Source organism: Hibiscus syriacus, unplaced genomic scaffold (assembly GCF_006381635.1).
Source record: "Hibiscus syriacus cultivar Baekdansim isolate YM2019G1 unplaced genomic scaffold, ASM638163v2 tig00116996_pilon, whole genome shotgun sequence".
In the NCBI taxonomy this organism is placed as follows: Eukaryota; Viridiplantae; Streptophyta; class Magnoliopsida; order Malvales; family Malvaceae; genus Hibiscus; species Hibiscus syriacus.
The window spans coordinates 365460-390711 of record NW_024063512.1 but is presented as its reverse complement, the minus strand read 5'-3'; the positions used below and the strand labels follow the sequence as shown (position 1 = coordinate 390711).

The window sequence follows — 25252 nt, the reverse complement described above, 5'->3', positions numbered from 1 at the left end:
TGAATACTTTGTTGATTTCAGGAGAAATAATAAACTGATGTAATTTAATCTGCTCTACTTTTATAACCTCTTGTTATAACTTTATTATATTTACTCGTTATTCAATAAAATTAATGATTATTATTAATTAAAAATAAATAAATAAATATTAAACATCACTAACAATGCATTTGTGAAAAGCAGCAGTGATTGAAGTTTCTGGGTGGGTGGACCAGCAGTGAGATTAGGGATAGGAAGGGGTTTGCCTCAAATTTTGTTTAGTTTTATTTGAATTTTATAAAATTATAAGAGAAATATATTATGTTGTAATTAAAAATATGTCGAAATTTTATAAGGAAATACGAATCTCTCCTAATCATGGTGCTGAGCTCGATTCTAGACCGTTGGATGAGCTACATCAAACAAGAGAATTACATGTTCAAGTGCGATTACACCTCAGGAAAAAGAAATAGTAATAAAGAAATAATGGCTTTTGGATCCCTTAAAAACAGATCAGACGGGGGCAAGTGCGATACCCAACCCGACATTATTCAAATCCGACTCGACCCGACATTATTCAAATCCGACTCGACCCGATACGAACTTAGTCGGGTTTCGGGTTTCCCTATCGGATTCGGGTCGTTTTGCCATTCCTACACCCATCATATAATCCAATATTAGTCTTGGGCATTTTCATGATTATTAAGGTTATTAATAGGCTAACATAAGATCACGGCACCGCTCCAAGACCGTCTTAGTTTAATTAATTGCATATAAAACAAAATTTACATTCAAAATCTTAAATACTCATACGTGTTCAAACATATATCGTTGCATTCATTACATTGTTTTTTGGATTTATACGACTCTATGCTTCTACTTAAAGAATATATTTATATTGTTTTCTACCACAGATTGTACTATACGGTGATGGATCGAAGGAAGCCATTAAGGATAATTTGAGGATGCGGTTAGGATAATTGTTACATGAAGATTTCAAATTATTATATTATTTCTATGAATAATTTATTTTTATCTCGTTTTTATCCTTTTTACAATATTAGAAGTTCGCTTCAAATAGAAAATTCGGTGTCCGTTCTCAAGAGCAATCAGAGGTGGTCGTCCCTTAAAAATATCGATTTCTCTCATATTTTAAATATATTTTTTTCTCATAAAATTTTATAAACGAGTAACTTTTAAAATATTATTAATATGTCTTCTAATAATTATATTGTTGTCCTAGTATTATATATTCTTATTTTGTGGGGTTTTGGAGTTGCTAATTGTGGAAATGTATGTCCAAGTTGTGGAGATGGATGAGTAAATTGCATGGCAAGCTCTAATGTGACTAGGGATGGGGTTGGGTTTTTGGTCCACCCGACCCGATACAAGAATAAGAAGTTTTCCACCCGAGACCCGACCCGACCCGATCAAAACAAGTTTTCATCCGATCCGATATATAACTTAAAAATCCTACCCGATTCGACCCGACCCGAAATAACAAAAAAATATTTTTATTCAATAAAAACAGTGACTTAATTGAAAAAAAATAATATATAGAGATGTATTATTGTAATTATTCCTAAATATATAAAGTAAATTTATATATTTTTTCGGGTCGGGTATTTCTCACCCTAAACCCGACCCGAACAACACATTAAAAAAAACATGACCCGATCCGAACCCGATTTTTTTTTTAAAAATCTGACCTAATCAGATCGGGTCGAATCTCGTCGGGTTCAGGTCCATGCCCATCCCTAAATGTGACCCCGTAAAGTGTGAGTTGTAAACTTTAAGAACCACATGGTGGGTGACACATCATAAAGGGAACATTGTAGGACTCAATCATGGGAGAATTGGTGTAATATTACACGTACTAGAAAAAAAAATATGTAAGGTTAACTATGTGACAAGTAGGGGGGATTAATTAGGTAGAGATTAGGGGTGCTTGCATTAATTGAAGATCAACCGTCCTATTTGGGATAATTAGGGCAACTGGCTATTAGGGATGGGAGCTTATTTGGAAGTTTAATTGCCAAAAGCTCTTTACCTATTTGTGACGAGTGATTCTAAAAACTCACAACATTCCTTTTAATATTGGCCATACATTAAAAATCAAATTATGACTGTATCTATCAAATTAAAAATCAATGATTTACTCTATTAAAAAAATAAGTGATTTATCGATTTTATAGGGTTGTGTTAGTCATAAATTAAATTAGTTTGTTCAGTCTGATTAATATGTTGGAATAGATTATTAGTCGAACCAATAAATAACCAATTATATATACATATTTAAATTTTATGAATTTAGAAATAAAATCTTAAAATATGACGATCAATATGAACTGAGTCAGTTAATCGAATACACAAAATAGATTGATGTTTACCCAATACTTGTGTTTAAAAATCAAATTTTATGTGAATCAAGAATGTCTTACATCTTTCTATTTAATGCTATAAACAGAAATTAATCTTATCGAAATGAATAGAACTCTTATCAAATATTTAATACTATTACATTCTTAGAGTTTTGAACTCCAAACATTAATTAAATTAGAACAAGATTAAGAGTTAGATTTTAATAAAATTGATTTGTAATAATCATATCTTCAAAATTATGAATTTGATAAATGAATTTGTTTTTATTAGAAGAAATGGAATTGTAAATATGTTTAAATACAAAATCAAACGTGACCACATCTTCGTTGTCCTTTCCTCCTCCGCACTCACCTTTCCCATGGCTATAAATATGAACCCCGAGATCGCTTCGTAAATCGTGGGATTAAGAGTAAAGAGCTAGAGCTTCACTTTGCTAACAACACGTACTCTCTCTTTTAGAGGGATTCAGAGAGAAAAATATACTACACTGCTTATACACACACATACATATATACATCATCATGGCTCTTCACCTCACTTGGGTTTTCGTTTTTGGCATTTTAGGAAACGCTGTTTCATTCATGGTCTCCTTGGCTCCACTGTGAGTTTTCTTCTCAAACGCTTTCTTTCTTTTTACTATTGTTTTAGTGAGAATTTGTGTTATCAATGGAGGATTATTTCCAGGCCTACATTTTATCAAATATACAAGAAGAAGACATCGGAAGGTTTCCAGTCGATTCCCTACGTGGTTTCGCTCTTCAGCGCGATGCTTTGGATTTACTATGCACTGCTTAAGAAAGATGCTATGTTCCTCATCACCATCAACACGTTCAACGTTTTCATTCAAATTTTTTACATTGTTACTTACTTTTACTATGGCCCCAAGAAGGAAAAGGTATCATCTCGTCATCCATATCTACTGCTTCAACATATACATTTACACACACACATATATATATAATCATATATGTGTATATCTATGAAATAATTCAAATATGAGGAAATGGGTGAATTGCAGATTGTGACAGTGAAGCTTATGCTTCTCTTCAATGTTTTCGGATTCGGAGTTATCTTTCTCTCAACTTTCTTCCTATCAAACCCTTCCATTCGTCTCCTAGTGTTGGGTTACATTTGCATGGCATTCGCTCTGGCAGTGTTCGCAGCACCTCTCGCAATTGTGGTGAGGATCACTGATAACTTTTTAACTGATTAACGTGTTATCATCTAATTTAATTACTGACAATATATAAAAATAATTTAATTTTTGATCCCTCTTATTGCAGAGAAAAGTGATTAAAACGAAGAGCGTGGAGTACATGCCATTTACTTTATCAGTGTTCCTTACCTTAGGAGCTGTCATGTGGTTCTTATATGGCCTTTTCTTAAAAGACATGAACATTGCCGTACGTTATCTCATTAAACTACAACGAAATGAATTTACTTGGACATAAACTCTTCCTCTCTTCTAATTTCTAACGATGAATTCCAAATATTTTGAATCAACAGGTTCCGAACATTCTGGGGTTCATCTTTGGTGTTCTTCAAATGATACTTTACGCAGTTTACAGAAACCATCCCAAGAAAACAGTGGAAGAATCCGATCCAAAGCTTCAATTATCCGACCACTCAGTCATCGTCGATGCCTCCAAGCTCGGCTCCGATGTATCGAACAACAATGGAAGGGATGATGCTTTGAACAAAGTTTAAAAAAATTAATTACATATTGTGGGTGCTATTTATGAAAAGCGGTTTCCACTTGGAGATGTCTTAAGCTTACGTGTTTACTTTGATTTTGCATGGGAAAATCTGGGATGAAGTTAACCCATGCAAAAACGATAACTTTTTTTTTTATTTTAAATAATGTCGTTTAATTTCTTTTTCCTTCCAGTCAACATCGTGAAATCTTTGTCTCTCCATTTCCTCATCTCATATGTATTCTGCAATTAGTTTCACATTTACTCTTTCATAAATGAAACGTCTATATTTCATAATTATCATCTTCAGATCTTTCATCGGATAATTTTAAAATATTATCATATATGTAATATTAAAATAAAAAAGAATTATGTGTACTTTCAGTTCCAGAAGCACCCCAACCACCAGTATTACCGCTTCCACTTTCGGTTGCAGCACCCCAACCAGTATTACGGTCTCCCTTTCCAGTTCCACTTCCACTTCCAGAACTTGATCGTGTCTTGTGATTTGGATCTCATCACCCCAGGTTGTTTTGGTTTGTATTTATTATGGTGCAGTTTCCTGGTAGGTTTCTGATCGTTCCCTGGTAAGGTACAGTTTCAAGAGATCGAGAGTTGGTTTCATGGTCAAGCTGTGTTTGATGTTTGACTTGAGTAAAGTTTGTGTCTAGAAGGTTGTTTTTTGTTGTTGCACTCCACCAGTTTGTGTGTGTTTTTGGAAAATATCCCAAGGGCATTACATTGGAAGGGTCTATGGTTCATATTTGCTCGATATGGGAATGTTGTTGGTGCATTCATTGCAAATAAGCTAAGTAGAAGAGGTAAGTGGTTTGGTTTTGTTAGGTTTGGAAGCAAGGTAGAGGCAGAACGTGGTATGGAGAAGCTTAACGGTTTTGTTCTAAATGGTTTCAAATTATCGGTTCAGTTTGAAAAGTCTAGAGGATTTTCAAGAGTGGGAGGTCTAAGAAATGCAGACAGAGAGACAAGGAAATGGGGGGTTTCAATCAAGCAAAGTCATCAAAGGAGGCCTCTCAAAGGAACTTGTACCAAGAGCAGGAACAAATTAGTAATTTTTAGGTTAAAAATAAAGAAGGGGTAAGATTGGGAAGAAATGAGGTGAGTTCAGTGAAACGAATAAAAGGCTTTGTAGAGAAGAAGGTCTTGTTGAAATTGAAAAGATGCCTGGTGGGAAAGATGTCAACGGTTTGCAGCGTGAGGGAGATTAGTTTTCGTTTGCAGAAATGGGGAATGGAGAGCATCAAAGTCCAACATATCATAGGTAAATCCTTTCTATTAAGCTTTGAAGATGATGAATTGTTCATGATGCTAGAAGACTTGAATTGGTCATATCTCAAAAAAAATCTTCTCGAAGGTCGAGCTCTGGTCAGAATCGTTAGATAACTCAGAGAGGGCGACCTGGATTAAGGTCTCGTGTATCCCATTGCAATGTTGAAATCATATTACCCTTAAAAGGGTGGCGAAGTTATGGGGTAATTTTGAATCTTTAGGTGAGAATACAGATCACTCCATTGATTGTGAGAACGTAACGATTCTGATAACTACAAACCAAGATAAGAGGATCGATGAAACAGTGGAGATAGAAATTGGAAACTATATTCACTTGATTCAATTATTGGAAATCGACATTTCGGATGATGTTGGAACATCAAATCAATGGGGAATCGTACAATAATTGAAGGGAGGTTCGAATGATCATAAGGAGGAATTCCAGATGAGCTCAACAAAAGAGGATAACTTTGGCGCGTCTTCGACTGAGGTTGAGATAACTGAAGAGGTGAGGGATGTTGTATTAACTACGTGTTGCTTTGGGAATGAATTCAATATAAATGACGATCCTCATTTACCAGAGAAAACACGCCTTCTGAATGAATCATAATTAAGTGGTGGATGAGGTATTTTGGTGGCTCAGGATCCTTCTCGTACTGATGGTAACTGTGAATCAATAAAGAGGTCAAATAGTGACGATAGAATTGGGTTGGCTAGGTTAGATTCAAGATAGGTCGAAGAAGTGATTGTTTTTGAAGATGGGCTTTCAACTGAAAATCTTGGCTACAAAAACCGTTTCAAGTCTGGTGGGGAGATGGGTTGTCCTTTTGATGTTGATGCTAAAAGAGTTGAAGGATCAATAGGAAGGTTAAAGTTTCTCTTGAGGAGCACGTTGAAAACAATCGAGAAGCTAGCAAGAAGGTCGATAGTAGTGTGTTGAAAAATGGAGATGTTGGTTTCAATATGGGTAGCAGTACTGATTCTCCTGCAACTAATGAAGTTCTTAATCACTTACGGAATCTAAAAGAAGTGGTAGAATATATTTTCAGTTGCTAGTTTAGTTGAGCCGAAAGATATAAACAAACTTAAGGGGAAATTAGAGAAACAAAAAGAATTGGTAGAATATATCAAATTGAGTGCTCTTAAGGACATAAAAGGGCGGGATGATTTTGTGACTGTTGATTTGGACAATTTCTTTCCAGAAGTAGACCAGTTGAGAAAATCCAAAAAATAAAAAAAGTATGGATCCCTTTTGAAACTACAAAATCAAATTATATCGGTTCCAAGTAGAAGAAAAAGGGATCAAGAGTTCAAGAAGCTCAAATTGAAGATAAAAGATTTGGAGTCCTCTAAGTTATAAGGAAGGTCGTTATCTAATTCAAATTTAAAAGGTAGATGGTTGGTTGCGTATAAAGAAGCTGAGAAAACTTTGGAGTTAGGAAAAAGCCTAGGTATCCAAATATTCGGCGAGGAGCTATAACATAAATCAAACAAAGTAGCTACAAACGATCTAGATATGGTGAACTGGAAGTGCAAGAGAGAAGAAGAGAATAAGGTACGAAGACAGTGATATTTCAGAATGTAAAGTAGAAAGATACAATGATTTAGGAAAATAAGAAAATACTCATTCTAATTCTAAATAGTGGACATGCCCACTATATATATAGATAAGTCCATCTAACTAGCCCAACTGACTAGAAATTTGTTACAACGGATTTAACAAGAATAGTTACAACAACGCTATAAAAGCAGTTACAGCAACAGCTATAAACTGATATATGATATACTAATATTCTCCTGGTTTTCTTATGATCTGAACTGCCACTTCAACATTTTCCTGGCTTCTTCAGACTTGCTTCTCATGACTGATGTTGTTGATTTCTGCCCAAGACTTAACACCAAGACATGAGCGCATATCACTAAACACAGCAAGTGACAACGACTTGGTGAGTATGTCAGCAACTTGTTCTGCAGAAGGAACAAAGTTTACACTAAGTTGTTCAGCCAATACTCTTTCCCTCACAAACTGTATATCAATTTCCACATGCTTTATTCAAGCATGGTGTGTAGGATTTGTTGCCATAGAAATTGTAAAGGAGTATTCACACCATACAACTGGCTTTCCAGTTATACTAATTCCAATTGCATCAAGTAATTATTCAATCCAAATCAATTCAGAAACATAATTAGCAAGGCTTCTATACTCTGCCTCTGAAGTGGACCTAGAAACAACACTTTGTTTCTTAGAACACCATGCAATTGGATTACCTCCAAGATATACACAATAGCCTGTATTGGATCTTCTGTCTTCCACCGAGGCTGCCCAGTCTGCATCAGTGTAGCAGACTAAACTGAAAATGCCAGTTTGTGAGAAAAATAACCCATGCTCAATTGTCCCACTGAGGTATCTCAATATACGTTTCACTGCCCTCCAGTGAGTATCACACGAACTGTTCATGTACTGACTAACCTTGTTAACAGCATAGGCTATGTCAGGTCTTGTTAAACATAGATAATGCAAACTGTTGAAAACATTTTAATATTTCTATATAACAAATTAAGATAAATGAATTTTAAGATTTTCCAAAAATATTTTCTAAGTATATTCGATATAATTATTCGAATAACAAAATATTACTCCAAATCTTTCAAAAGTTATTTTTAATCCTTACTTAAGTGTAAAATTAAATTTTAATCTTAAAATTGTTTCAAAATAATTTTACAAAGTATTTCGAACCGTTTCAAAGCTAAAAATTCCATAATGTCCAGAGGGAACCGATTCCCCCCCAAGGGGGTACCGATTCCCCCTTGCTTAACGGATGAAATATTTGAATTTTACACTTAGGGAACCGATTCCCCCCACGCTCCAAGCTGTTTTATTAATTGATTTCACACTAAAACAACTCTATTGAATCCACTAATCATCCCCAACGTTCAGAATCATTTGAAGGTGTATTTAAACAAGCTTAGAAGCCATTGATCAACAACAAGAAACAACAATCAACAAGAATCAAGAGAGAATCAAAGAGAAAGTATCAAACCTCAAGTTTGAGCATTTTCAAGTCTATTTAATTCAATATTCATTTTTGCTTTCAAGAACACTTATTGTGCTCAATTGTATTATTCTTGAGTGTTCTTTCTTTGTTCTATAATTGTGAAAACATCTTGCCTTGTGAGGATTTTCTTGTAAGTTTGCAAAATTTGTATTGTTCTCTTTGGGAGAGAGTGTTCTCAAGAATTTGGGGTATAATTCTTGAGGGATTTGTAAGGTTACTCTTTTCCCTCAAAAGAAAGACAAATTAGTGAATTTGTGGAAAATCCTTAGTGTGGATAGCTAAGGTAGTGGACGTATACTTTGGTTGAGAAAGTCGAACCACTCTAAATCGTTGTGCAATTACTTTCAATTTTCTGCAAAAGCTTCCACCAAAATTTTAATTGCCAATTCACCCCCCTCTTGGCCGATTCCATCGATCAATTAACTCAACACAAACCTCCCACAATACTGCGATAGAGATGAACATCACCAAACAACTTTCTATTATTTGCCTTGAGTTTAGGAGTAAGGACCATAGGAGTGAGAGTTGGAGTTGACTCATATAAGTTTGACCTCTTTAACAACTCAGAAACATACTTCTTCTGATTTAAAAACAAGCCTCTTGGAGAGTGTTCAACTTGTATTCCAAGAAATAATTCCAACTGTCCCATGTCCTTAAGATATAATTCTACGTTAATTGCTTGCACTATGGCATCCACTTCTATCACCCAATTTCCTGTGATGACTATATCATCTACATACACCATTAATAATACTTGAGAACATGTTGAGTTTCTTATAAACAGGGAAGAATCAACCTTCAAAACATCAAAACCCAAGTTTGCAACCAGAAACTTCTTCAAAGTCTCAAACCATGCTCTAGGCGCTTGTCTAAGCCCATAAAGAGTCTTCTTTAAGTAACACACTAACTCCTTCCCATCTTCACTTTTCTGCTCAAAGCCAGGAGGCTGACACATGTATATTTCCTCTATTAACCTTCTATTTAGGAATGTATTATTGATGTCGATTTGCCTAAGTGGACATTCTTTCATGATAACAACAGCTAGTACAATTCTTATCGTACTTGCTCGAACTACTGGACTAAATGTCTCAGAGAAGTCTCTCCCTACCATTTGAGAATACCCCTTGACCACTAGGCGAGCCTTAAGTCTGTCAACTGACCCATCTGGCTTCCTTTTCACTTTAAAAAGCCACTTGTAACCCACTGCTTTACGCGATGATGGCAGAGGATTTAACTCCCACGTACCATTCTTCATAAGAGCAGTATATTCACTTTGAATAGCCTCACACCAATCAAGATATTGCAATGCTTCATAGACATTTACTGGCTATTGAGGACTTGTCTCAGCAAGCAATACTTTAGGTTTAAAGATGCCAGCTTTGCCACGAGTGACCATAGGATAAGCATTTTGAACTAGCCGATGTGAAGATGGTGGTGATGATGGTGAAGGTGAAGGTGGTAATGATGGAGGTAGAGATGGTGAAGATGAAGATGAAGTAGTAGTTTCAATTGATTCTGAGATGCATGGATGTGATGGGGAGGAGATTAATTGTTTTAATGAAGATGATACATGTGGTGAAGATGATGATGGCGTAGAAGATGATAAATTTGAATGTAAATTTGAATGAGATGAATTTGGAGGAAGAAAATGGAGATGTGATGTGTTGTTGTGTTGAAGATGATACATGTGGTGAAGGTGATGGTGTTGATGGTGTAGTCGATGGTAAGACAAATTTGTGATTGTGTGTGCTAGTGGGGATGGAAAGAAAAGAATGATAAAACAAGTTATTTTGAGAAATATTGTTGGCACTTGAGTACTTTTGACTGTTTAATACTGACTAACCAGAAACAGTGGGAAAACTTTGGTGTTGTTGATAAGGAAACTCATTTTCTTCAAATCGAACATGTCTAGACACATAGATGCGACCACTAGAGTCTAAACACTTATATCCCTTGTGAACATGTGAATACCCCAAGAAGACACATGCAGAAGAACGAAACTGAAATTTGTACTGATTATAGGGTCTTAAAAAATGATAATATGTGCAACCAAAAATTCTTAAAAAGCTATAATCTGGTGCTTTATGAAAAAATTTCTCATATGGTAATAGACCAGACAACACACGTGTAGGTAACCGATTAATAAGAAAAACAGCACTAGAGAAAGCATCATTCCAAAAACTTAAAGGCATAGAAGCCTGGGCTAGCATAGAGAGACCTACCTCAATAATCTACCCATGATTCCTTTCCACTAAACCATTTTGTTCTGAAGTATGAGGACAGGATAGCCTATGTACTATACCTTGTTCTTTCATGTAAGCTTGAAGAGCACCAAACTCACCTCCTCCATCTGACTGAAAAACCTTGAGTTTGACATCAAATTGCCTTTCCACCTGTCTATGAAACTGAAGAAAAGTAAATTCAACTTCAGATTTTTGTTTCAAGAATTAAATCCAAGTATACCTACTGTAAGCATCAGTAAAGGCAACATAAAACCTAAACCCATTAGAGTACACAGGAGCAGGACCCCACACATCTGATACTATAAGTTCTAATAGTTGTTCATACACAGTAAATGAGTCATAAAAGGGCAACTTGTGTGATTTAGCAAGCTGACATGCTTTGCACAACATCTGTTCTTTATTTATATCAGAAAAAGTTACATTGTAATGTTTTAATTCAAAAAATAACACTTCATTAGAAGAGTGGCCAAGTCTTTTATGCCACACATCTACAGACACCTTAGTATTCACAATGTAACAGTTTATTGAAGACAAAGAATTATTATCAGCATTATTAATATGCAATTTATCATCAGCAGTTATGCAAGCATTATCAGTGTTATTCATAGCAATATTGAGTTTGTACAATCCTCCATCTTGACTTCCTTTCAACAACACTTTCCGAGATTGCAGATCACTAATTTGACAGAAATTAGGATAAAACTCAAGCATAACCTGATTGTCCTGAGTGAATTTGGAAACATACAACAGATTTTTAGTAATGTTAGGAATATAAAGCAGCTTATTTAAGTGAAACTTATTAGAATTAACACAGAAATGTGACTGACTAGTATACTTTATTGGAAGTGAGTTACCATTGCCTACAATTACACTACTTGTTCCAAGGTGAGTGTCTTTAATCTGCAGATTATTCAACTCTTTTGTTATGTGATGAGTTGCTCCAGAATCTGGATACCAAGCATTATCATCTACTATCTCAGGTGTAGCTATATAGGCTTGAGATGTGATTTATGGTTGAGTAACAGCAGTGAACTAATTTTGATTTCCAGTAGGGAATGAAGACATGTTGTGGGGATTCGAACAGATTTAATGTTGAATATTAACAGGATAATCCTGTGGTCAAAAATCAGAAACTTGTGGAGCTTGAGAGACTGCAAAATATTGAGGAATTTGAGGTGCAGAAAATTGAGATGCAGAAAATTGAGGAATTTGAGGTGCAAAACGTGTATAATACACTGGATTATAAGAGTTGAAGTTGTCATTACTGGGACTATACGAGCTGGCATTGGCTTGAATACTAGAATAGCCTTTAGTGTTAGTGTTTTGTGTAGGCCGAGAAGATTCATTTTTATAGTTCATATCAAATCTATAATAGCATCTTTCAAAAAAATGTCCCATCTGACCACACAATTGACACTGTGGTCTAGTGGATGAAAATTGTCCTCGACCTCTGCCCCTATTATTGATGTTGTTGTTATTGTTCCTGTTACTGAAATTTTAACCAGTATTATCAACAAGTTCACCCTTATACTGATATTCAGAATGTGAAGTATTATTGGAGGTCACTTGATCACTTGTAGCTTGAGTAGCAACATGAGCACAAGATGTGGCATGGTTAAAGGACTGTGATTATCTAGTGTCAGCATCTAGTAATATGGTGTTGACAGATCTTAGATCTGAAGGAGTGGGGGTAGTAATTATAACAGTGATAACAGACTCAAACTCTGGTGGCAAACCTTTCAATATAGCAGTGATGTGTTCATGTTCTGATATTATCTCACCACAACTGGCTAAATTGTCACACACAGATTTAATTTTCATAAGATAATCTCTCATACTCAGATCTCCATTTCTCTGTGAATGAAGCATTCTCCTATATGACATCAATCTAGAAGTAGTTTTGCCACTGTATAACCTATGCAGAGTATTCCAGATCTCAGCAACAGTATTAAGACCTATGAGATGTGGTAGGACTTCCTCACTAACAGTGGAGAGCAACCAGGAAGCAAGCGTTCCATCTTACTCTTCATAAAGTTCATATTCAGGATTCAAACTAACTACACTGTTAGGATTTTCGGAAGCTCGAAACGACAACTGGAACGATTTGCAAAGAGGGGTCTGAATGGTTTTATGTTTAGGGAGTAAGGAGATTGAAAGATAGAGAATTGCACAGCGATTTATGGTGGTTCGACTTTCTCAATCAAAGTCTACGTCCACTACCTTAGCTCCTCACCAAGGATTTTCCAACAAATTCACTAATTTGTTCTTTCTTTTGAGGACAAAGAGATAACCTTACAACTCCCTAGTTTTTCTGGGCTAAACTAGAACCTTTCCCTAGCTTTTACACGGGCTAAGCTAGAACCTTTCCCCTTTACAAAAGGATAAAAGATGTAAACAATAAAACCTTCTAAGGTAGGTGTTTACAAGAATTAAGCTCACAAGAATAAAATATTTACAAGAGAAAGATGAAATAAGAATGAAAAACTCTTCTCTTGTGTTTGATTACTTGGATAGTTGTTCTCTTTCTTCTTCAAGTGTCCTTAGCTTGTATTTATAGCTTGGAATGTGTTTGAAGTCATATCTAGCCGTTGGGGATGTTTTGGAGCCGTTTGGGAATGATTTTTCTGTAAAAATATGCTGCCCAGAATGGGGGGAATCAGTACCCCTTCATAGGGAATCGATACCCCTTCATAATATTCAAATATTATGACCGTTAGGCTGATGAACAGTGAGGGAATCGGTACCCCCTTGGGGGGAATCGGTTTCCCTTTTACATACTGAAAATTTTGAGCCTCGGGTTACTGTTCAAACAGTAAATTACTATTCATATAAACATTTTTGTGCTCAATTTTAAATTAAAAGAACTTTGAATTATTTTTGTAAATTTTGAATAAATTCAATTAAGTCCAAATACATTTTGTAAATTCAATTCAAGTCCAAAAACCATTTTGCCTTAAATTATTATATTGAAACATAGTTCAACAATCTCCCCCTTTTTGATATAACAAAACATTTGAAAAAATGTTTTTGGCAAAAACTCCCCCTTAATAAAACGTTTAATGAAAAAGATACTAGTTGTTGGAAAACATATGAAAATGTTAAACTCCCCCTTTTTCATTAAGAAATTGAATTTTTCAAACTAAACTTCTCCCCCTTTTTGTTATATCAAAACTAATTCGATCTTTGAAGTTTAAAATAACTTTGGAGAGTAAGTAGTAAATTTTACATTTAAAAATAATTTGAAAAATCAAAGCTCCCCCTCAATAAATGTATTCCAAACAAAATTAAGCTTTTAAGATCTTGACATTTAAACAAAATATTGAATTTCTAAAAAGAATAACAAACATGTTTGTAGCACATGAAATTTAATATATCTAAGTCTAAAATAATTTATGCAATACCAATTGTTGAAATTTGATATTAATACCAATTGCTAAAATTAAGTGCATTTGCATAAAGTTTTCCAAAAATGTTATGCAATTTTAAAAATTTGATATCAATTTCTAGAGAGATATCATTTTCATTATTTGCATAAAATTCAAATTTGAAAAATTGATAAATTTTGATATCAATTGAAAAATAATTTTAAAAATTAATATAATTTTAAAATGTTCATCATAATCAGCTTTTCAACATACATGAGATTAAAACAATGATGCATAATCATTTAAAAACAAAACTCATGCATGCTTAAAATCAAATGAGCAACCAAATAACCAAAATTAAAAGCATTAAGCTTAGAGGTTACTCATTCCTTTTTCATGTGTGGCTAGAGCATCTTGAATATCATCACTCTCATCACCATTGCTCCCACACACCTACAAGAGACATTTAAGTAGATTTTGGTATCCAAATTACTTTGGATCCTTGGACGTTAGTTTCAATGCCCCTTGTTCCTTTCGGAACCCATACTTGCCTATTTTTAAAACGTTTTCCTTTCTTCAAAGGACAAGTATGTTCCAAATGACCATGATAATGACAATGTGAGCATATTGTCATTATTGAACTAAATGAATTATTTAAAATGATTTATTTTTCTTTTGTTAAGCATTCAAGCTTAACTTTTAAATCAAAATTCTGTTTTTCAAAACTATCAATTTTTATTTTTGAAAGCTCTAAATCCTTTTTCAAAATTTCATTTTGGCTTTCAAAATCTATTTTTGTTTTCAAAAGAAAATCGTTTTCAAATTTAAATTTTGAAATCATTTTCTTATATTTGGAGTTCATGGTCTCAAACTCTGAATATAACCTATTAAAAGTATCTTGTAACTCATTAAACATGTGCATGGCCTTGGCATTAAGTTGAGCTTTCTTCTGTTCTTTGTCACTCCGCTTCTTCTCCTTCTTCTTTGGAGAAGAGTAGCCATTCTCGATTATCTCCCATACATCAAGATCATTGGATTGGATGAATACCTTCATTAATTTCTTCCAATGGTGATAGTTGACTCCATTGAAGTATGGAGGTTTGTCGGTTGGTAGGGAGTCTTCCATGTGGAACGAGCCGGAGGTGGAAGCCATCTTCTCGGTTGTGTAGGGAATTAGTAGAGCTTCTTCTAGGATCATCTCAAGGTGGTTAAACCTTCTTAACGAGTTAGGCTCTGATACTAATTGTTAGGATTTTCAGAAGCTCGAAACGACAACTGGAATGATTTGCAAAGAGGGGTCGGAACGGTTTTGTGTTTAGGGAGTAAGGAGATTGAAAGATAGAGAATTGCACAGCGATTTATAGTGGTTTGACTTTCTCAATCAAAGTCTACGTCCACTACCTTAGCTCCTCACCAAGGATTTTCCAACAAATTCACTAATTTGTTCTTTCTTTTGAGGATAAAGAGATAACCTTACAACTCCCTAGTTTTTCCGGGCTAAACTAGAACATTTCCCTAGCTTTTACACGGGCTAAGCTAGAACATTTCCCCTTTACAAAAGGATAAAAGATGTAAACAATAAAACCTCTCTAAGGTAGGTGTTTACAAGAATTAAGCTCACAAGAATAAAATATTTACAAGAGAAAGATGAAATAAGAATGAAAAACTCTTCTCTTGTGTTTGATTACTTGGATAGTTGTTCTCTTTCTTCTTCAAGTTTCCTTAGCTTGTATTTATAGCTTGGAATGTGTTTGAAGTCATATCTAGCCGTTGGGGATGTTTTGGAGCCGTTTGGGAATAATTTTTCTGCAAAAATAGGCTGCCCATAATGGGGGGAATCGGTACCCCTTCATAGGGAATCGATACCCCTTCATAATATTCAAATATTATGATCGTTGGGCTGATGAACAGTGAGGGAATCGATACCCCCTTGGGGGGAATCGGTTCCCCTTTTACATACTGGAATTTTTGAGCCTCGGGTTACTGTTCAAACAGTGATTTACTGTTCAAATAGCAAATTACTATTCATAAAAACATTTTTGTGCTCAATTTTAAATTAAAAGAACTTTGAATTATTTTTGTAAATTTTGAATAAATTCAATTAAGTCCAAATACATTTTGTAAATTCAATTCAAGTCCAAAAACCATTTTGCCTTAAATTGTTATATCGAAACATAGTTCAACATACACCATCTCTAGTTACATACTGAGTAGGCCAAGAAATATTAGAGTCTATGTACTTTTGAAGTCTATGAGTTTTAATTGTCAAAAAAACTTGTTAATGCCATATAAGGTAATTGTGATCGTCTAACGTCACATTAATTTTCTTAGTAGAAAACAGTCTAGTAGAGGCAACAGAGGCAGAGCTACCAAAGGTATTTAGAGTACTGTCATCCGCAGTATTAGCTATACAGAGAGCCAAAACAAGCAGAAGGCAAGTCACAGAGTGCACAAAATACAACCAGAAAGAAGAAGCCAACCGAATACCAGGCAAAAACAGCTCAACCAGAAGGAAAACAGAAAAAGGCACAAAATGTAATACACCAGTTTAATCGAGAACAAAACTAGAGCAATCTCACCAGAATCAAAGTCCAAATCGAAGAGCAACAGCAGTGATAGAGATGTGATGAAGCAGTCAGGAACCGAGTATCCAGATCAAAAAATAGGAAACCAGTGTAATCGAGAACAATACTAGAACAACCTCACCAGAGTCGAAACAGTGATAGAGACGTGTTGTGGCAGCCAGAAATCGAAGAACCAGAACGAAGAGCAGCCAGAGTGAAAAGGCACAACGAATCACGCGGAGAGGAAGCCGCTACGCCAAGAATTAGGGAATTTGCATCAATTTGGAAAAGTTAGGTAAAGCGAAAAAAGAAGGCGAAGAACGAAAATCAGGCAGAACGGAAGGCAAAAAAGGCCGCAGGAATCTTAAGCGAATGATACCATAACAAAAATCAAACAAAGTAGCTACAAACAATCTAGCTATGGTGAACTGGAAGTGCAAGAGAGAAGAAGAGAATAAGGTACGAAGACAGTGATATTTCAGAATGTGAAGTAAAAAGATACAATGATTTAGGAAAATAAGAAAATACTCATTCTAATTCTAAATAGTGGACAGGCCCATTATATATATAGATAAGTCCATCTAACTAGCCCAACTGACTAGAAATCCGTTACAATGGATTTAACAAGAATAGTTACAGCAACGGCTATAAACTGATATATGATATACTAATAAGCTAGAGGTGGTGAAGGAATTAGCAATGTTAGAAATGAATTAAAGTTGGGTTGAATCGTGTTAGGGTCTGTTGGTATTTAGTAGTTTTGTGATGTTAATTCTCTATAGGTTTGTTAGACGTTATTAGGAGGGAGCTAAGTCTTTTGATTGTTGCTTGTTTTTGTAGGAGTTTAGTGGTGAGATGTTGTTGTCGCATTAATGTGAAGATGAGACTTTAGACGAGTATGACTTTTGTCATTTTGGGTGGATATCGCCTCTTATTTCAATAATCAAGATGTGTCGGAAGCGCAAGGAAATTCACATAATATTGAGTAAGCAAAGTTGAGGTGGGCTGATTTTGTGGGGATTAGTGGATCTTGTAGCCATTGATGAAGTTGGTTTTGGTTCGTTAGATGCTTTGGAGTAAGCAAAGTTGAAGCGGGTGGTCTATAGGGAATTGTGGATCATGTAACATTTTATGTTGTTGGTTTTGGGGGGTTGATGGCGCTTTTCTTTTGAAGTCAAATCAACGTGTAGGTGATAGTTTGGTTATTTTTGGGGTATTGGTGGGTAGCCGAGTTGTTTTCAAGGAGTCTGCACAATCAGGGTTGATCTGTTGCTTTGTTGGGAGAGTGTGGCTATCAAAGAGTTGTGCTGCTAGGTCGGATTCGTATAAAGTTTGGTGGTGAAGTAATTTTCTTTCCTCTTGCTGGTTCGTGTGAGCTATTTGTGTTAACCTAGTTGAATTTTGCAGAGTCCTGTTTGACGAGTTATGGTAAGGGAGTGTTTATTTTGTTGGTTGGGTGAAGTTTACTGAATGTTTGCAGCTGAGCCTAATTTTCGGTGTTGATGTCTTCTGTTGCTGTGATTTGTATGGTGGTGTCAAAAGCTAGTCTGGTGTCCAAGTGATGTTGTGTTCGAAGTTTACTAGTGTTTTGTTTAGTTTTTTAGTATTCTGGTATTTGCTTTTAATTTCTGTTGGCTTTGTCTCCTTGTCTAATTGTGTGTTGAATGTGCTCCTTATTTTCAACATGCGTTGCGTGTTCAAGTGACTGTCATCTTTTTGGTTGAGTTATTTTTCAAGGTATTTGTACTTTCTTAGGGTACTCTTTTCCTCCATTTAGGTCTACTGAAGTTTTTAATAAGACCTCTGACTTAAGTTTTGCTTAATAAATTCCTTATTGCGGAGCAAAAAAAAAGAATTATGTGTATCATAGAATTTGAATACAAATATATTAAGTTATATCTTCTTTAAGTGATTGAATAATTTAATTTTAGTCCAAATGTAATTTTGAGTATATAATTATGTTATGGTAAACATGTCACCCTTTACATACTGACATTCAAAAAATGGCGACTATATTTTAAAAAATTTAATTCTATTATTCACGTTAAAAATCTTCAATTAACACGTTTAAACTCTAAACAAACCCATCTTTATATCTCTTCTTTTTCTTTTATATGAAAAAATAAACTTGCTTTTAGCCTTTTGCCTTTGGCCACTAGTTATCTTTTAAATTAGCCAAACCAGAAAAAGAAAAGACTTTAATTTAGTGCATTTTTGTAGGCCTGTAAATCAACTGAACGTTCAGCGAACCGTTCATGAACTGTGTGACGGGAAGTTCATTTATGTTCGTTTATTTATTAAATGAACGAACATGAACAAGATTTTGCGTTCGTTTAATTAAATGAACGAACACGAACAAATGGTTCGTTCGTTCATTTACGTTCGTGAACGTTCGATTATATGTTTGTTTATGTTCGTTCATTTATGTTTATTTATGTTCGTTCATTTATGTTCGAACAGAGGGCAAGTTGAATATGTTATGAAGATTATTGAAGTTGTTTGGATTTCAAGAAGATTGTTTTGTTGAACAAATTAACTTTAAGACTTTATTATGTTCATATAGTTTATTTATGATTTATGTATATTTTTTCGTATTCGAACAAATTAACTCTAAAGTTGCAGGTTATATTAATAAATTTTAAGTTGTTATTCTTGTTGTTTACTTTTTTTTACATTCATTTGTTGTGTTCGAATAAGTTTTTTTGTGTTTGTGTTGTTCGTTTATGTTCGTTTATTGTGTTCGTTTATGTTCGTTCATGTTCGTTTATTATTTAAATGAACGAACATGAACAAGCTATATTCTTTAATGAACGAACATGAACAAAAAAATTGATCGTTTATGTTCGTGTTCGTTTATTTATTAAATGAACGAACATGAACATACATCCGTTCGTGTGCGTTCGATTCGTTTACATGCCAATTTTTTTGGGTCACTGATTTACTTTATTGTCTTTCTATCAGCGTTGTTTAAACTTAAAGTATGAATTAATTTAAGTTGATCAATTTTTTAATATTTTGTTTAATAAGTAATAAGTGATTATAAGGTAGTATATGCTGTGAACTTTCTTAATCTATCCACAGTGGCGGAATTTGATGATAGAGTTTAAGGATAATTTAAAATTTTAAAAATTTCATATTTTTAATTTTTTAAGGGTTCAGTTTACATCTTTTTCCAAAAAAAAAATTAGGTCAGAACTAAAAAATTTCAAAGTTAATGAGAATTTTTAAAAATTATAGGATGGTGTTTAGTTAAAAACATTTAAAAATATTAAAGTTTAATACATTTTCCAAAAATTTTGAGTGGAAATTTTAAGGGTCTAAATTATAATTTGAAATAAAGCCAATAAATTAGATATAAATAATTTGAAAAATTCAAAATAAATAGTAGCAATGAAAATCTTGAAACAAACATATTGATTTTCCCTTTTATCAATTATAATATGCCAAAGCTTGCTTTCACTAATGTCATTGGATTCTTAATAACAACCAATAAATTATGGGTCTAAGATAGGATAAGTAAAGGGCATAAATAAAAATAATATTTTTTTAAAAAAAGCACTCTTAGGATTTGACTCTTCATGCTAATGAATGAATATCATATAAACATTATTTTTTTATGCAATATTATATGAACATTATAATTTATTATAGATAAGAATTGAATATAAAGGCATAAAATATTTTCTTATAAAAAATTATTAAAAATGTAACAACGACTTTATTAATAGGTTACATGATTAATAGATGATTTATATATAATTGTATTATTGAATTATTACTTTATGTTTGAAATGGTGCAAATGGGAGGCCCACAAACAAGAGTAGGTTCATTGTTGTTTATCAGGTGATTTTGGTTAATGCCAAACTGAGCACTTCCCAGCATCTTGTATTATTTATGTCTTAATGAATAATTCAAAGAATTGGGTTTCAACAAATTAGGCACTTTTGTTAAGGTGCCCTACATAGCAGAACTGATAAGTGGATAGTGGTGAATATGTTTAGGGATCGTCATGAGTCGGATTTTGATTCATTTAAATTTAACATAAAATTAAAAAAAATGATTCCATGTTCAATTTGATTTAAGTTAATAAGAGTTCTATCTAATCCAAATTTTAGGTTAAGATTTTAAACTTGGATTGATCTAAATACATTTTTAAAATATTTCTATTTTTTAAGAATAAAATTAAATTTTAATTGAAAATAATATTCAGATTTCTAAAACAAATAAAATTATGTTTCGTTCACCATTTAGGTTTAAATAATAAAACATGTATATGTACTTTCTTTACTATTATCAACTTTATACACACTTCATCGGTGGCAGATCCACTAAGGTGTAAGGATGGACATTAAAATATGATTTTTCTTCGGATAATAATTTATTTTATCGATTGTGTCTACTTTAAAATTTTATTTGTACTCACCTCATATAAATGTTTTATGTATATATATATATATATATATATATATATATATATATATATATGATAAAATCTAATGCAGAAAGAGATGAAGATGAATAATTAAACACATCTTTATCTACTCAATAAACATATGGGTAATAGAATTTATTTGAATACAAGGCACTGAAACCTGCAAATTGGGCCCTTTTTTGAGGGATAAGGTTGAAGGGAAGGGCCGAGTTGGCCGGAAGTGGAGGCTGCACGTCATGCATTTATGCTCCAAAGTAACAAAAAGGATGTTGTAATAATTGAGATTTGCATAAATGGTGGCCAATGGGCAATACTGTGATGATAAAGTTGGCACTTTGATATAAAAATGTCGTCATGCAGGTTTCAATCATATATACAATGGAAGAGTTCAGACAATCAAGCCAGAAATACGTCATGGGGATTGCTCTTTTTCTCATTAGTTTTGCATTTCGTTTTTGCAAAGTTGAGACGATAAGACCACTCTTACATAAGCAATATGTTTCTTTTCCTCTCCCTTTATTTTGGCCCTAAAGTGCACCATTCTCTATTAGGGTTAGCTAACTTGATGATGGCCGACCTAGTTTTAAGTAAAGAAACAAAAATGGCTTTGACGACAAGGCCAACACAATACATAGACATCTCTGATTTGGACACGACATAAAAAATAAGTAAAGAAAACAAAAAAACATTGACGACATGGCTTAATCAATATGTATGTAGACGTCTCTAATTTTGATACATGTAAAATAATATGAACGCGTTAATAAAATATACAAAATTGTTTATGCAAAAGAGACTCAACTAAACCATTCCTTTGCGTAGGAATTATCCTTAGTCCAATCAATCCTAGCATAATGCGAGCAACTTTAGTTTCTGGAAAATATGGCAGCCACACTGTTTGTAGTGCATGACATCAACCCGATTTCTCTTTTCTTTTTAATTCAATCATCAACAAGGGGTGTAAATTTAAAACCACATGTTCAATAACTCGAACTTTGGTCGGAAGCCTGATAGTAAAACATGTTTAAATTCACATATTACTCATATTTACGAGAATTTAAATTAAATATACAAAATTTACAATTTAAAACTACTAACTTAATTTAATATAAATATATATTAATGAGATCATTTTTAAAAAATAAACATTTTAAAGAGGACAAATAACATGTTTTAGAAAATTCAGAAGCCTGTCAATATTTTTTTTTTTAATTTCGAGGGACCATGTCCCCTCCAGTATTGCTTATGTTTTCCCTATGGTACTGTCCATCTTCCTCCTAAGAGGGGAAAAACCTTAAAAACTCACTCCTTCCTTGCCTTGCTTTTCTTCTTTGAGAATTTTCTCTTACTTAAACATTGGATAACACTCAAAACAAGAACAGATGCAAAAAATTATATTAGAGGATTTGAACTTAAAAAAATTAAAATATAAGAGAATTTAAAAATTCTAGAGTGTGCGACCACACACCCCACAATCTATCTCAGACTCGAAGTACCAACTATGATGCTGTTTAGGTGCTTCATTTTGCTGCTCTTCCTTACTCTTTCTCTCCTTTTTAACTCAACCTCGTCCCTATAGAAACCCAAGTTGTGGCAAAAACAAAGATGACTTATCTATAAATATTTTTTAGGGTTGACACATATATTAATAATACAAAATTTTAATATGGGCCTCACACAAATAAAATTTTAAAGTGTGTACAGCAACAAAATAAATAATTAGTCAAAAAAATTTGAATTCTAGACGTGCTCACTCTAAACTTGTTGTATATTCGCCAGTAATAAGACCTTGACCTGAGGTTAGAACCTAAATTTATTGGGTTATTCAAGAATGATAAAGCTTCAGCACTATGCCTTCTCAAAATCTAGAGCTTCAAACCTTGGTTAAGTTAGAACGAGACTTGAGAGTTAAACTCTAATGTAATTGATTTGTTATAATCATATTTTTGAAAATACGATTAGAGAAATGGAATTTTAAATATGTTTAAATAGAAATAAAACGTGACCACACCTTCCTTGTCCTTTCCTCCTCTACATCCACCTTTTCATGGCTATAAATATGAAGCCCGAGAACGCTTCATAAATCGTGGGATTAAGAGTAAAGAGCTAGAGCTTCACTTTGCTAACAACACATACTCTCTCTTTTGTAGAGATCCAGAGAGAGAAAGATATTACACTGCATATATACAGAGACACATACATATATACATCACCATGGCTCTTCACCTCACTTGGGTTTTCATTTTTGGCATTTTAGGAAACGCTGTTTCATTCATGGTCTCCTTGGCTCCACTGTGAGTTTTCTTCTCAAACTCTCTCTTTCTTTTTACTGTTGTTTTAGTGAGAATTTGTGTTATCAATGGAGGATTATTTGCAGGCCTGCATTTTACCAAATATACAAGAAGAAAACATCGGAAGGTTTCCAGTCGATTCCCTACGTGGTTTCGCTCTTCAGTGCGATGCTTTGGATTTACTATGCACTGCTTAAGAAAGATGCTATGTTCCTCATCACCATCAACACTTTCTGCATTTTCATTCAAACTTTTTACATTGTTACTTACTTTTACTATGGCCCCAAGAAGGAAAAGGTAACATCTCTTCATCCATCTATTCCTTCAACGCATACATGTATATGACATGATTCAAATATGTGGAAATGGGTGAATTGCAGATTGTGACAGTGAAGCTTATGCTACTCTTCAATGTTTTTGGATTCGGAGTTGTCTTTCTCTCAACTTTCTTCCTAAACCCTTCCATCCGTCTCATAGTTTTGGGTTACATTTGCATGGCATTCTCTTTGGCAGTGTTCGCCGCACCTCTAGCCATTGTGGTGAGGTTCACTCGTATCATTTTAATCGATTAACGTGTTGTCATATGATTACTGACAATACGAACATGATTTGATCCCTTTTATTGCAGAGAAAAGTGATTAAAACGAAGAGCGTGGAGTTCATGCCATTTACTTTATCAGTGTTTCTCACCTTAGGAGCTGTTATGTGGTTCTTCTATGGGCTTTTCTTGAAAGACATGAACATTGCCGTACGTTATCTCATTTAACCTAAACGAAATGAATTTACTTAGACAATATTTCTTCCTCTCTTCTAATTTCTAATAATGGTTGAATTCGAAATGTTTTGAGTCAACAGGTTCCAAACATTCTGGGGTTCATTTTTGGAGTTCTTCAAATGATACTTTACGCAGTTTACAGAAACCATCCCAAGAAAACGGTGGAAGAATCCAATCCAAAGCTTCAATTATCCGACCAATCGATCGTCATCGATGCTACCAAGCTCGACACCAATGTCTGCTCGGATGCACACGTCTTCGTTCTTCACCCGGTCCACTCGAACAACAAGGGAAGGGATGATGCTTTCAACAAAGTTTAAAAAAACTAATTGCATATTGTGGGTGCTATGAAAAGCGGTTTCCACTTAGAGATGTTTTAAGCTTACGTGTTTACTTTGATTTTGCATGGGAAAATCTGGGATGAAGTTAACCCATGCAAAAACGATAACTTTTTTTTAAAAAAATAATGTCGTTTAATTTCTTTTTCCGACCGGTAAACATCGTGAAATCTTTGTCTCTCCATTTCTATCTATCTCACCTCAAATTTTAATTTAAAATATATTTAATTTATTTAATTTAATTAAGGGATTAAAATGGACAATTTTGAAAAATTTTGGGTTAATCTCGAATGTTTGAGAAGTTCAGGAATTAAGAGACTAAAATGGACAATTTTGAAAAAAAAATTGGGTTAATCTCGAATGTTTGGGAAGTTCAGGGACTTATCCCTGAATTTTACCTTTTTGGGTCGGTAGAGAAAATTTTAAAAAATAAAAAATGTGTATCAAAGGGGTTTTTAACCCCTAACCTACTACATGACCAACCATGCCCTTACAAATCGCGCTATGCTATAGTTTTTTATTGAGAATAATAAAATTTTATTTTATACTTAATATATTGGGTGTTAACCCATTTTTCAAACCATGTTTTTGTGTGAACCAACCCTAATCCCTAAAAACCCATCTCCTCAAACAATCACCCCACCATCGATCACTATCCTCCGGCCATCGGTAGCGGTCACCCCTGCCACCAGTAGAACCAGAACCATCCCGCGAACTAACCCTGACCCCTAGTTTACCCGGATCAACAATCTATCATCGTGAAGAAGGAGAAAACTGTTTGACCCCCCAATCGTGGTTCTCTACCATCGTGTGTTAGGAAGCATCACCGTCGCTCCTATCTGGTA

At 34.1% G+C, this 25252-nt stretch overlaps 2 protein-coding genes across 2 annotated transcripts; both read left to right on the top strand.

The window, feature by feature from the left end:
* The first annotated feature begins 2850 nt into the window (after positions 1-2850).
* LOC120193462 (bidirectional sugar transporter SWEET10-like) lies at positions 2851-4207 on the top strand. The gene is made up of 5 exons (XM_039195950.1): positions 2851-2962; positions 3046-3256; positions 3380-3541; positions 3645-3764; positions 3868-4207. Exons 1-5 carry the CDS (start codon positions 2883-2885, stop codon positions 4066-4068), a joined length of 774 nt encoding a protein of 257 aa, XP_039051881.1. The 5' UTR covers positions 2851-2882; the 3' UTR covers positions 4069-4207.
* Positions 4208-23103: 18896 nt separating this feature from the next.
* Positions 23104-24524, top strand: LOC120193461 (bidirectional sugar transporter SWEET10-like). Its single transcript, XM_039195949.1, has 5 exons — positions 23104-23297; positions 23381-23591; positions 23675-23833; positions 23923-24042; positions 24150-24524. The coding sequence occupies exons 1-5, from the start codon at positions 23218-23220 to the stop codon at positions 24387-24389; spliced, it is 810 nt and encodes a 269-aa protein (XP_039051880.1). The 5' UTR covers positions 23104-23217; the 3' UTR covers positions 24390-24524.
* The last annotated feature ends 728 nt before the right edge of the window (positions 24525-25252 follow it).